The sequence below is a fragment of the Microtus ochrogaster genome, chromosome 17 (genome assembly GCF_000317375.1).
Source record: "Microtus ochrogaster isolate Prairie Vole_2 chromosome 17, MicOch1.0, whole genome shotgun sequence".
Lineage (NCBI taxonomy): Eukaryota > Metazoa > Chordata > Mammalia > Rodentia > Cricetidae > Microtus > Microtus ochrogaster.
The window spans coordinates 7,454,577-7,467,489 of record NC_022019.1 but is presented as its reverse complement, the minus strand read 5'-3'; the positions used below and the strand labels follow the sequence as shown (position 1 = coordinate 7,467,489).

Sequence of the window (12,913 nt, the reverse complement as noted above, 5' to 3'; positions counted from 1 at the left end):
AGACCAGGCTGGTCTTGAACTCACAGAGATCCGCCTGCCTCTGCCTCCCAAGTGCTGGGATTAAAGGCGTGCGCCACCATCGCCCGGCCTCAGGTTATTTTTAAAGCAAGGAAAATGGTAAATATCACTCTTGTGAAAGACAGTTCAGGGTTTGGTTGTAGTTTAGTTTCTGTATAAATGATAAAGATTCCATTTAACATATTTCATTTGCTCTAAATTTTAGGTTTAATACCATTGTTACTAACATGTAAAAACACAGATTTAAAAAAACAAAAAATAAACAAACTAAAATCTGTTACCCATAAACCTCGATGCATCCTGTTTTTTAATACTCCAAGAAACTCCCCATGGCTGAGGCACTCATCGCCGTCCAAGTCAAAGATCTTGAAGACGGTGTCCAAGATATTGTTTGAGAGCTCCTGTCCAGTGGCTACTTTCACAGCTCTCTTAAACTCCGCTGAAAAGCACAGCAAGAAACTGCCGATCAACAGGTAAATTAGTCTAAGTGGATTTAATCCACAGTTTCCCATTATTTGAGAAGAGCATTCAAATCACGAGTGTACACAAATCACAAGAATATTCAAATCATGCATTTGGTTGAGACATGAGGGTAAAGCAGGGCATTTCAAGGTAATCAAGGTTCCCAGTAACATATTCAATTCCATGTCCTTCCCCTTCAGGAGAATAAGAAAGCAAAAGCAGATAAAGTGTTTCCTGAGTAAGCCTGTGGGTGGATGAACAGAGAATAACATTATCTTACTGCTAGTCACCCCCTCATCGGTATCATCTACTTGATAGTGAAGCTACCTACAGACAATAAAAATGAAATGATCTGTATCTTACCCAGTCTCACGGGGCGATGAGCTAAGCTAAACATTTGCATGGCGATGGCAAAGTCTTCCAAATGCGTTGTAAAATGGCAAAATGACTTGAACTCATCCAAACTAATGCTCTAATAAAATAAAAGGTTTTTTAATTATAATTTTGCATATACATTGAAATATTTTTTCTTTCTTTTTTAGTTTTTCGAGACAGCGTTTCTCTGTGTAACAGCCCTAGCTGTCCTGGAATTAGCTCTTGTAGACCAGGGTGGCCTCAAACTCACAGAGATCCGCCTCTAAAGGCGTGTGCCACCACCACCCCATTATACATTGCAATCTTATTGATGTTAAGTCTTCTATCCTAAAGCTTATGAACTTAGATCTTTCTAAGCAAGTTGATAAAATGTTAAAGACACAGAACAGAGTGGAATACGGAGGTAGAGGCAGGTGGATCTCTGTGAGGTTGAGGCTAGCCTGGTCTACAGAGTAAGTTCCGGGACAGCCAGAGAAATCCTGTCTTGAAAAACAAGAAAACAAAACAACAACAAAAAACAAAACCTAAAGCAACCCCCTCCCAGCCTCCCAGCAGAAGAACAGAACACTAGATTCTAGAACTGCAGGAGGTCCATGAGAGTGAGGCTGCCGTGTGGCTGTGTGGACGGGCACTCTTGGACCAGTCCTAGCTTCTCTCCTGATTCTCATTTTGAAGGAGGCTGCAGAGGTAAAGTGAGGTCCTGGGAGGGTTGCAGTCCTGTGAGGCTGATGTCCACGGGAATATACACACTAACGTAAGTATGTATACTCATTGCTGCTCTTGTTCCCTTTCTCCCTGTGTACATGCACACACCCCACAGAGCTGCAACCATCCGAGGACACAGAGGACAGACAGCAAAGAGCAGTTTAAACCCAGCCTTGCTGGCACTTTGACCTTAGATTTCACATCTCCAGACCAGAGAGAAGATAGGTTTCTGTACTTTACGACTACAGCCAAGGAGACTACTCACACCCTGTTCAATGGGCCACTCCTACTTAACCAGTGTACAGGGCACTGGACAAGGTGGCCGATGCTGAAAGTTCAGCTCTGCCATCTAAGATGTATATTATCTTTGCCTAAACCCCAGGCAGGCAACTCTTAGGTTCCTTTGACCAAGGTCTATGGAGTAGAACTGAGATTTGAACCTTGGTCTATCTGATTCAGTATCTACGTACTTAAGAATAAACAAAACCTAAGTTTAAAAGCTACCTTTACCAGTAAAAAGAACTTGAGGAGGGGCTGGAGATGGCTCAGCAGTTATGAGCACTGGCTGCTCTTCTAGAGGTCCTGAGTTCACTTCCCAGCAACCACATGGTGACTCACAAACATCTATAGTGGGATCTGATGACCTCTTCTGGCATAAAGTCATATATACAGGTGGAGTACTCACATAAAATTAATAAATCTTAAAAAGAAATTAGAAAATTCTCTTCCTTCAACTGATGCTGCCTGAGTCCATCTCAAACTTAGTATCCCTATTGCCTTGATCTCCAGAGTAGCTGGGTTACAGGGACATGCCAGCTGGACCAGTGGAAGTTCTGACAGAAAATTCTTATTTCTCCAGGGCCTTTTAGGACCTGCCCTCTGTCCACATGTGGTCTGCTCAAGTACCACTGCTTTCAGCCTTTGTGGAGCAATCGAAGTTGTAAAACTGCAACAAATTAAAAAAATTTATTATTTTTCATACGGGTGTTGTCTGTGTACCACTTGCATGCCTGTGCCCATGGAGCTGGCCAGAACAGGCATTAGATCCCCCAGATGAAGTTACAGACAGTTGTGAGCCACCATGTGGGTGCTGGAATCAAACTGGTTCTTATGCAAGAGCTGCGGTGTTCTTAACCCGAGCCTTCTCTCCAGTCCCAACAAAAGAACTAAAGAATATATGACCAAGGTGAAAAAAATGCCAACAGTGTGAAGGGCAACAAGCCTTCCTTCCTCCTCCGATCCCTCTTCTGACCTCACTGCAAAGGCATGGGCAGCACCTGTGTGCTTCCAGAAATACACAGCTCATACAAAAGCGGCTGTGCACCCACATACACAAACTGCCGTCGGACTCGGAACACCCTCTCTGCACATTTCTGCACTCCACTTTCCTTTTCTCCACAGTGAATTTGTCAGCACAGTGTGGATCAAGTATCATTTCTCTGTCTATCGCATCATGATCTTAAAACAGGCATGGAGTGCAGCCATTCCAATGCCCACTTCTCTTTCCATCATGCTGAGGTGTGAACTCGGGACCTTGTGCATGCTAGGCTTTTCTACAGGTGGGAACGGCGTCTTTACCACCTGAACCTGTGCATCTCACACTGTTCATTTGTGATTTCTCTTCTTGTGACTTTATGTCCTGTCCTGGTGAGGGTTATCATTGCTGTGATGAAATACCATGACCAAAGCAACTTGGGGAGGAAAGGGCTTATTTGGCTTACACTTCCACACTGTTCACCATAGAGGAGGTCAGGACAGGAACTCAAGCAAGGCAAGAACCAGGGGGAAGGAGCTGGTGCAGAGGCCATGGAGGGGTGATGCTTACTGGCTTGCTCCTTATGGCTTGTTCAGCCTGCCACCATGCCTTTGCTTTGTTGCCATGACATTTAAGCCTGCACCTGTAAGCCCAAGTTAAATGTTGCCTTCTGTAATCGCTTTAGTGATGGTGTCACAGCAACAGAAAGTCACTCAGACGCGTACAAAACCATGACTGCAAGTCTGGTGATCATCACTTTGAAGCTCCTGTGAAAATGTGTCCAGGGACATCTACTTCTAATATGCTAATGACACAGCAGCATTTCACTGAATTCAATTTTTTCCTGATGGTTTTCAAGGGGGCTCTGTTGGGCTCGCTGGGTACATAGTCAAATCCTCTGTAAACAGAGACAACCACGGTCTTCTTCCCAAACAGCTTTGCTTATTTCCTCTGGCTAAGCTCTCCAGAGCAGCACTCAGCACTGGGTAGAGCCTTGTCCCACGGTGAGCTGCAGCCTCACAGGGGCTGTGCTGTGTGGGGGGCAGCTCATGACAGAGAGCTAGTACTAGGGAAGTGTCCTTGACCTGGCTGCATCAGTTCAGTTACAAGTCATTATGTCCCATGAAATTTCTGGTCTGTTTCAAGTCTCTCAAATGTGTAAAGAAAAGGTATACCGACCTCTCCTACTGACAACTTTTCTTTCACGTTTTTCCAGTAGATGTCTTTATTTTCAGTGTTAGTGAAGAAAAGGAGCCACTCTGCAAAATCTTCCTTCCTCATGAAGTTCAGACCCTTAGAAAACTGAAGGAATTCCATTTCTTGAACTTCAGTTTGTAAGTTTTCCATAAACCTAAACAGTAAAGTAGAAAAGTGGTATGAGCAGCGAGCGGCATTCCCCTTAATACTGTAGCGGGGCTGTGAGGCGCTCCCGCCTCCCCACAACTGCTGGTATGAGCAGCATTCCCCTTAATACTGGAGCGGGGCTGAGAGGCGCTCCCGCCTCCCCACAACTGCTGGTATGAGCAGAGAGCAGCATTCCCCTTAATACTGTAGCGGGGCTGTGTCAGGGCGTAAGAGAGCAGCCAGAGACTGGCCAAGCCCAATAGTCCAGGAGGTCTGTGCAGACTACACCTGGCACCCAAAGCTGCCATTGGTGTGAAGGTGTAAAAGTTTTGCTGAATGCTGCTTTAGCAGATTTACAGAAAAGAGCATTTTCCCAATGCACAAACATCAATAGCCGGAAAAATTAAAGTATAGGGAAGGACATTCCTTTCAGCTTAATAATTAATGCACACCAACATAGAAACAATGACTTTGTATCGGAAGCTTAGGTCTACATGAAATTATCTGCAGTTTTTGGGGCAACAGCGTGAATCTATGTGACAAAACACACTTTTCTTTTTTTTAAAATAAAACCAGCATGTTACTTTGAGCAAAGTCACATTGATAGCTGTCAGATTAAACTTTTACTTTCTTGAACAAGAATCTAGAAAAATTGCACTACTTTATAAATAAATAAGTAAGGTTTATTACTTAAGTAATGTCAAAGCCATTATGAGCATCCTATGCTTTCAAGTGTTGCAATCTCCTTTAAATAATTTTTACCTCTTGTGTGCCATGGTATAGTTTAAAATGGGTAGAATATATACATGGGATAAAGAAATACATACAATCAGGCTAGTGGGAGAAAACCACCATTGTTAGTAGCTTGCTTTAGGGTCTGCATTTCTCCTGTAAGCTTCCAAGTGTAGAGGGGAGAATGGGCATAGATGTCTATCTCTGCGACATTTGCTGAATGTACCGGATGCACAGATTTTTGATGCTATATTTCTTTCTGGGTCAAAGCAGAATTTTGTCTAAAACTGAATGCATTTTGGGTTGTGGGTTGAACTAATGGATAGTGATATTTTATTGATATATTTTGTTTTACTAATTTTTTTTGTATTGTGTACTATGATAATAGTCAATGACTTTTTTGTGTTAGCGTGTTCATGTGCTTTAGTGTGTGTGTTAGTGTGTGTATGGGTGCATGTGTGTTAGTGTATATGGGTGCGTGATGGTGTGTGTGTGTTTCAGTGCTTGCAAAGGCTACAGATTGAAGCCTGTTGTCTTCATCTATCACTTTTCCACCTTATTTTTTGAGACAGGGTCTGCCATTGCTGATTCAGTGGCTCTGTCTGACCAGTGAGCTCCAGGGATCCTTCTGTTTCTGTTTCCATAGCACTGGTGTTGCAGGCATGTGTCGCCATGTCTGTTTTTCATATAGCTGCTGGCAAATGAACTCAGGTCCTTGTGTTTATAGAACAAGCACTTAACTGACTGAGTGCTAACCGCGCCTTGACTGATTTGAACTCAGGTCCTTGTGTTTATAGAACAAGCACTTAACTGACTGAGTGCTAACCGCCCCCCTGACTGATTTGCATCAGGATAATTAAAAGAATGCTTTATTTGTAGATGAGTCTGTAGTGAGCGAAGAGGCGTGCACAATAGCTGTGCTTTTCTTTTCCACCTTCTGAGATAGCAGGGAAGAGGGTAAGAGACTGGGAGGCTGACCAAGGAGATGGAGCAAGAGGCAAAGAAGTGTGCTGGGCTGCGGCAGCACTGGAGAACCGAGGGACCAAGAGGTGACCAACTGGACAGAGAACAAGAGAAAAGCAGAGGTGACACCTCATTCTGAACAACACTGGCTACAGGGTGCTCTGTTCACTGCTACCAGCTATGAAAGGGAAGAACACACCTCTCTTCATACCGCAGCTAAGGGCCTTTTAAAAAGAAAACCACCCAATAAACGTACATAAGAGCCCATCTATCTTCATGGGCTACACGCCTTTCCCTGGGTCTCCCTTTAATCTACTCCTAACTTCCCACATGGGGTAAAATCTCCTCATTGACAGAAGCATTCAGAGCAATGCATCAGAATGGCATGATGTTTCCCACATAGCCTGTAAAAAGGATTATGCTTAGTGTTTGAGACACAACAGCACATGGTGTATATGTATATACAGACTTAGCAAATCTTAGCAGAAATGCGGGGAGCCAAGGAAGATGCAGGGCCCCTGCCTTCCATATCAGGATTTTTCTAGTATTCTGATCTGCTGCTTTCTAGTACCTGTTTAGAAACCGTGTTCCAGAGAGTGCTCCAGGGAGGCCCAGGGAGGAGGTAAGCAGGGCTCCACTGTGTTAAGGATTACAATAACCAGATACTCTAATTTTATGAAGAAATAAGTTCAGGGAAGTATGTTGGCATGATGCTTTATCTGAGACATGGAACCGTCTGCTTCCTACTGCACTGTCTGGCTATTTTCACAATACAGCTGTTGGTCGTGCAGATTTACTGCTGGACCTCTGCAGAAGAGGCCTGCATAGACAAGAGCTGAGTGTCCACACCTCAGGACCGTTTCAGTGCACGGTAACTCCAGCTGAGATGAGCCAGTGCTGGTCCCAGCAGAGCTGCACTCAGGAACATAGTGCAACCTTATTTTGTGTTAAACTGGGCTGCTTGTTTAGTGTTAAGAACAAAATTGCTGGGTGGTGGTGGTACATACCTTTAATCCCAGTACCCAGGAGGCAGAGGCAGGCGATCTCTGTGAATTCGAGGCCATCCTGGTCTACAGAGCGACAGCCAAAAGCACACAAAGAAACCTTGTCTCAAAAAACCAAAACAAAAAATCCAAAGTGATGCTTGGGGCATGTCTCTTATTTGCCAATATCAAGTAACCAAAAATAACTATTACATTTTATAAAACAGACATTATTTTTAAAAAATGGGCTAGAATATTTAACAATAGTAACTTTATGTTTTATAGGTTAAATTCTCAGTGATAAGTACCTTAAAGAACCATAAAGAGTATCTAGGTCTAAAGCAGAGCAGGGATTCTCAACTTTCCTAACACTGTGACCCTTTAATATAGTTCTTCATATTGTGGTGACCCCAATCACAACATTATTTCATTGCTACTTCATAACTGTGATTTTACTACTGCTATGAATCACAATGTAAGTATTCTGGAGACAGGTTTGCCAAAGGGGTCAGAAGCCAACAACTGCTGCCTTACAGTCTGCAGTTCTAGAAAATGAGGATATTTAGTCTCTTACTCTCTCTCTCTCTCCCTCCCTTCTTGGCTTTTTGAGACACGGTTTCTTTGTGTATCCCTGACTATCCTGGAATTCATTTTGTAGGCAAGCTTGGCCTCAAACTCACAGAGATCTGCCTGTGTATTCCTCCTGAGGGCTGGAATTAAAGGTATGTGTCACCACCACCCGGATAGTTTCTTCATTTCTTACATTAACATTACCCCAAATTTTATGTTTACCTTCGAAATTCTTTATAATGAAGTTTTTTTTCTCCTCTTTTCCCAAAGAAACGCACTTGAAGGGTTGTGTTAATTCCAGGCTCTTTCACTGCTGGTTCCTATAAAGAAGCACAGAAAGGAACCTGTGGGTATGAGCTTGGGGAAGTGTCCACGAGCATGTCCTGTAGGACGTGAAGGCAATGAGGGCAGTCACTCCTGCCTACGACCTTGGCTAAGAAGACTCCCCCCAACTTCCACTACCATCCTCGTGATGAAACTCTACAGAATCTAAGAACAGAAGGGACATGCCCTAACAGGACAAACCTACAGCTGAAACTACACTGAATGGGGAAAAGTAGAAAGTCTAGAGAGTCCAGGGTGGGTCTCCTCGTTCTCTTTCAGGTCATCTGGGGTTACAGGTGCGTGCTGCCGCGCTGGACTAGTGGACCAAGTCCCTCCTAGCGCTCCCTGAAGTGCCCTGACACTGCCACCCAGAGGCTCTCTGCAGCCCACACCACACTGGCCTGGAGTCCAGCGCCCAGTGATCCTTCCAGCTCCATCCCCCTACACTTCTGTCCTCACTGCTGACTTCTCCTTGCACAGAGTGGCAGTCCAGACAGGGCCATTACTGAACTACAGTCAGCATCACAGACTTACTTTTCCCCAGAACCTGGCTATTTAAAACAGGGGCTGCGTGACTCAAACAACTGGAGGCCTGCAGCTCCCTGGCACTCTTAGCCAAAGGCCCTGTCTGCCCCGGGCCCACAGACACCATTATCTGTGAAAGCATGTCTTCATTCTCTCTTCCACTCAGTTTGGCTATGACTAGAATTTTTTATTTTTAGATTCATATTTCCACAGTCCTAAGGCTCTACATATCTTGTGAAGTGTAGAGGGTGTCTGCCTCAGGATTACAGAACGAGGGGACAAATCAACTCAATAGCCAGATGTCCCCAAATTTAAGCTCAGCTTCTACTTTTGACATTTACCAAACATCAGACCAAATGTCAAAGCATAAGTAAAATTCATGGCAGCTAAAATATTTTTACTAATTCTTTAAGAATTTCATACAATGCATTTTGATTATATTTACCAACTTTTCCCCTTAATTCCCTGGGAATTTTGTTTTTCTAATTAGATTTGGATTTAAGTCTTGCTCTGAGCATAAATTAAATGAAGTTAGAGTTGCACACCACATCTGCTCTAAATTCCCTGGTTAAGAGATTCTGCTTTTACCTTACAAGTCCACTTCAACTCTTATTCTTTTGAGACAGGTTTCCAGTAGCAAGGAGGACCGTGCCCTCCTAGACTGGGCTGCACATCTGCTTCACTTAAGTGGTGCTGGGACTGAACCCAGGACGCTGTGGACACTCTGTAAGCACCACCGCGGAAAAGATCTATTTATGGCAGGGCGGTGGCGGCGCACGCCTTTAATCCCAGCACTCGGGATGCAGAGGCAGGCTGGTCTCTGTGAGTTCGAGACCAGCCTGGTCTACAGAGCTAGTTCCAGGACAGGCTCCAAAACCACAGAGAAACCCTGTCTCGAAAAACCAAAAAAAAAAAAAATGTATTTATTTATGTGGGCGTTTGGTCTACAAGGATGTCTGTGTATTGGATCCCACAGGCCCAGATTAATAGACAGCTATGAGCTGCCACGTGGGTGCCGGAAATTGAACTCAGGACCTCTGGAAGCTCAGTCAATACTCTGAGCCACACTCTTCCTTTTTCTTGAGGTAAAGATCTCACCATAGCTCAACTTGGCCTTGAAGTTGTAACTCTACCTCAGAGCCCCAGATTCTGAGATTTAAGGAGTACTGCACTATTTTAACAATTTAAACATATTTTGCTCTAAGAAAACAAATATTCCTAAGTTTTCATTTTTGTTTCAGGGAATTTCTCATTCACGTACTAATACACACCTGCCATTGTGTATATGTGGTGTGCATGTGTATGCACTCATTCACATGTGTGGGCACAGGTGTCTTTGCTGGTGCACACGAGTGGAGGCTCAAGGCTGATGCAGTTCCTTTGGATTGCTCGCCACTGCAGAGAGGCAGGGTCTCTAACTGGCCCTGCCCTGCCAGAGCCCTGTATCTGCAAAGTTGCAGTCACTGTGGCTCTTCCAGCCACACAGTGTACATGAGTTGAGCTCTCATGCTTCCACACAAATGCTTTAGACGCTAAGACATTTCCCCAGCTCCTAATTATTGTTGTTTTTAACAGTGTTTGTATGTGTGTAGGCCAGAAGACAACCCTAGGTGTCACCCTCAGGAATATGAACACTTGTTTGGGAATCAGGTCTCTCACTGGCCTAAAGCTTACCAACTAGGTTAGGTTAGGTAGCTTGCCAGGGGACCCCAAGGATACTCCTGTCCACTTTCCCAGTATTGGGATGACAAGCATATACTACCAAATCTAGCTTCTATGTGGGCTCTGGGGATTGAGTTTATGTTCTTGGGCTTTCAATACAAATGCTTTACCAACTGAGCAATTCTCTAGTCTGGACTAAATAAAAATAATTTTCTTCCTAAGAAGACAACTTAAATATTGTAGCCATACAACAATGCACCTCGAAGCCACAATGAGATGAGATAATGAGCTACGGAGACAGCTTAGTGTGTAGAGCACCTACCACACAGTGTGAGGACCAGAGTTCAGATTTTACCAACACCATGTGTTTGGAAGCGTTCCCTTACATACCTGGGATTCGGCCTCATTCGTCTTCACTGTCTTGAAGTCATCTTGCTTACTTATGATCTTCTGCAACTGAAAAGATTACAGACACACTTACATGGCTGTCTAATGGAGATCTGAAGTAACCTGAAGACAGATGCTTAGCTGTTACAGGGCATCTAGCTGTCTGCGGCTGGCTGTAGGCCATGCAAGACTGCAGGATTAAGCAGGCAGAAAGGCCGTCAGGGCCACAGTTCTCTGCTTAGCAGCAGCTCCTCCAGCAGACGAGCTGCAGTCTGCCTTTCACTCCTTTCGGATGATTTCCATTTGGACGTGTTTCTTACACCGCTGACACTTTACAGCCACATTTCAGATGTGATCACATACAACGCCACTCTTCTACATATGTTCTCCCTTTTATTTATTTGTAACATGTTGAAATACTTACATTTTTGTTAACTATAAAACTGTTAACGGTTTCTTAAAACTGAGTCTGTTAAGTAGCCTACCTACCTTCCAGAGCCATTTGTACCAGTCTTCAGCGGGAAGCAAATGAAAAGAAAGGATTGAAAAGAAGTGAGATGTACACACAATCTCTAACTATGGCTTAAATCAATTAGGAAACAAATCATCAGGACTTTCTTTAAAAAATGACTTGTTAGTAATTTATAAACTGCTAACATTAAGCCAAGTGCTACACTTGGCACCCTTTTATGTTTAGTTAGGCAAATGGCTTATGCTGGGTTCTCTAGAGTCTTCCCTCCCCTGTGCGCCATACCTTCCTGGCTTCAGGAAAACAATTGAAAGCTTGACATCACTTTCACCTTTTATGTCTGCCATTGAAAACCCCGTGGCACAGCGCCAGGCCCAATTCTCACACTCCGAATCCCTCCTTTGCCCAACACCTGCACTTCTTTCATGCAGAAATGAACATAATCCAAGAAAGATAAGAGCAACAAACTTCCATGTAAGGAACACTCAGCCTCTGGGAGGAGCAGCACTCTGGGGTGCTCCCTGCTTGTTACTCTGGACAGTGCTTTAGAAAAAAATTGACAGCCGGGTGGTGGTGGCGCATGCCTTTAATCCCAGCACTTGGGAGGCAGAGGGAGGTGGATTTCTGTGAGTTCGAGGCCAGCCTGGTTTACAAGAGCTAGTTCCAGGACAGGCTCCAAAACCACAGAGAAACCCTGTCTCGAAAAACCAAAAAAAAAAAAAAAAAAAAAAAGAAATTCACATACTTTAAAATCCAGATCCTGGTCAGGCAGTGGTGGCACACATCTTTAATCCCAGCACTTGGGAGGCAGAGGCAGGCGGATCTCTCTGTGAGTTTGAGGCAAGCTTGGACTACAAGAACTAGTTCCAGGATAGGTTCCAAAGCTACAGAGAAACCCTGTCTTGAAAAACAACAACAACAACCAATCACCAATCAAACAAACCAGATCCTAGCCTTGTACACTTGAAATTTTTTTCTCTCTGTTGTCAGCCTGTCCTTCCTGAATGTCCATGGAAGCAATTCTGCTTTTTTCTCTAAATTAATTTCACCTTGTTTTCAAGTGTAACTGAACACTGCATATTGTTCTATATGTGCCTTTTTTCTTTCAGCATGGTTATCTCAAGATTCATGCATGTGACCTGTTTGTATTCACTGCTGAGCTGTGTCGCACTGACTCCAACACTTTTCAGCTTGTTCGTCTACCTGTGATGAGGGACGCCCTTTTGTATGCTGTGAATGTTTTATTACCATTGGTTAATGAAGAAGCTGATTTGAGGAGTATTGGTATTTGTTCTTTGAAAATCTTGTAGAATTCTGCACTGAAACCATCTGGTTCCGGGATTTTTTTGGCTAGGAGACTTTTGATGACTGTTTCTATTTCTATAGCAGTTATAGGCCTATTTAATTTGTTTATCTGGTCTTGATTTAATTTTGGTAAGTGATATTTATCCAGAAAATTGTTCATTTCCTTTAATTTCCAATTTTGAGGGGTATGGGTTTTCAAAGTATGACCTGATGATTCTCTGGATATCCTCTGTGTCTGTTGTTATGTCTCCTTTTTTGTTTCTGATTTTGTTAATTTGGATATTTCTCTCTGCCTTTTGGTTAGCTTCGATAAAGGTTTGTTTATTTTGTTGATTTTCTCAAAGAACCAACTCTTTGTCTCATTGTTTCTTAGAATTGTTTTGTTTCTGTATTGTTGAATTCTGCTCTCAATTCGATTATTTCCTGCTGTCTAGTCCTCCTGGGTGAGTTTGCTTCTTTTAGTTCTAGTGTTTTCAGGAATAATGTGGGATGTCCTTCTGTACATGTGTTGCTTTTATTGGTTAATGAATAAAGCTGCTTTGGTGTACAGCAGGGCAGAATATAGCCAGGCTGGAAGAGAGATGTAGAGAGAGTAGGCGGAGTCGAAGAGATGCCATGTAGCTGCTGAAGGAGAAAGATGCCGAAATGCCAGAAACTTACAGGTAGATCACAGTCTTGTGACAATACAGATTCATAAAAATGGGTTAATTTAAGATGTAAAAGCTAGTTAGAAATATGCATGAGACATTGGCCAAATAGTGTTATAATTAATATAGTAGCTCTGTGATTATTCGGGTCTGGGTGGCTGGGAAATGAGCAAGCAGCTTCTGCTTA

The 12,913-nt window shown here is 43.5% G+C and overlaps 1 protein-coding gene across 1 annotated transcript in view; it reads right to left on the bottom strand.

Annotated features, from left to right (window-relative positions):
* Positions 1 to 12,913, bottom strand: part of Micu2 (mitochondrial calcium uptake 2) — a 90,655-nt gene that overhangs the window by 2,876 nt on the left and 74,866 nt on the right. The window contains exons 7-11 of the mRNA XM_005355420.3: positions 10,309 to 10,374; positions 7,630 to 7,727; positions 3,995 to 4,166; positions 844 to 952; positions 300 to 457 (exon numbers count right to left, since the gene is read on the bottom strand). Of these exons, the coding sequence (XP_005355477.1) occupies positions 300 to 457; positions 844 to 952; positions 3,995 to 4,166; positions 7,630 to 7,727; positions 10,309 to 10,374 (603 nt within the window). The remainder of the gene's footprint in view (positions 1 to 299; positions 458 to 843; positions 953 to 3,994; positions 4,167 to 7,629; positions 7,728 to 10,308; positions 10,375 to 12,913) is intronic.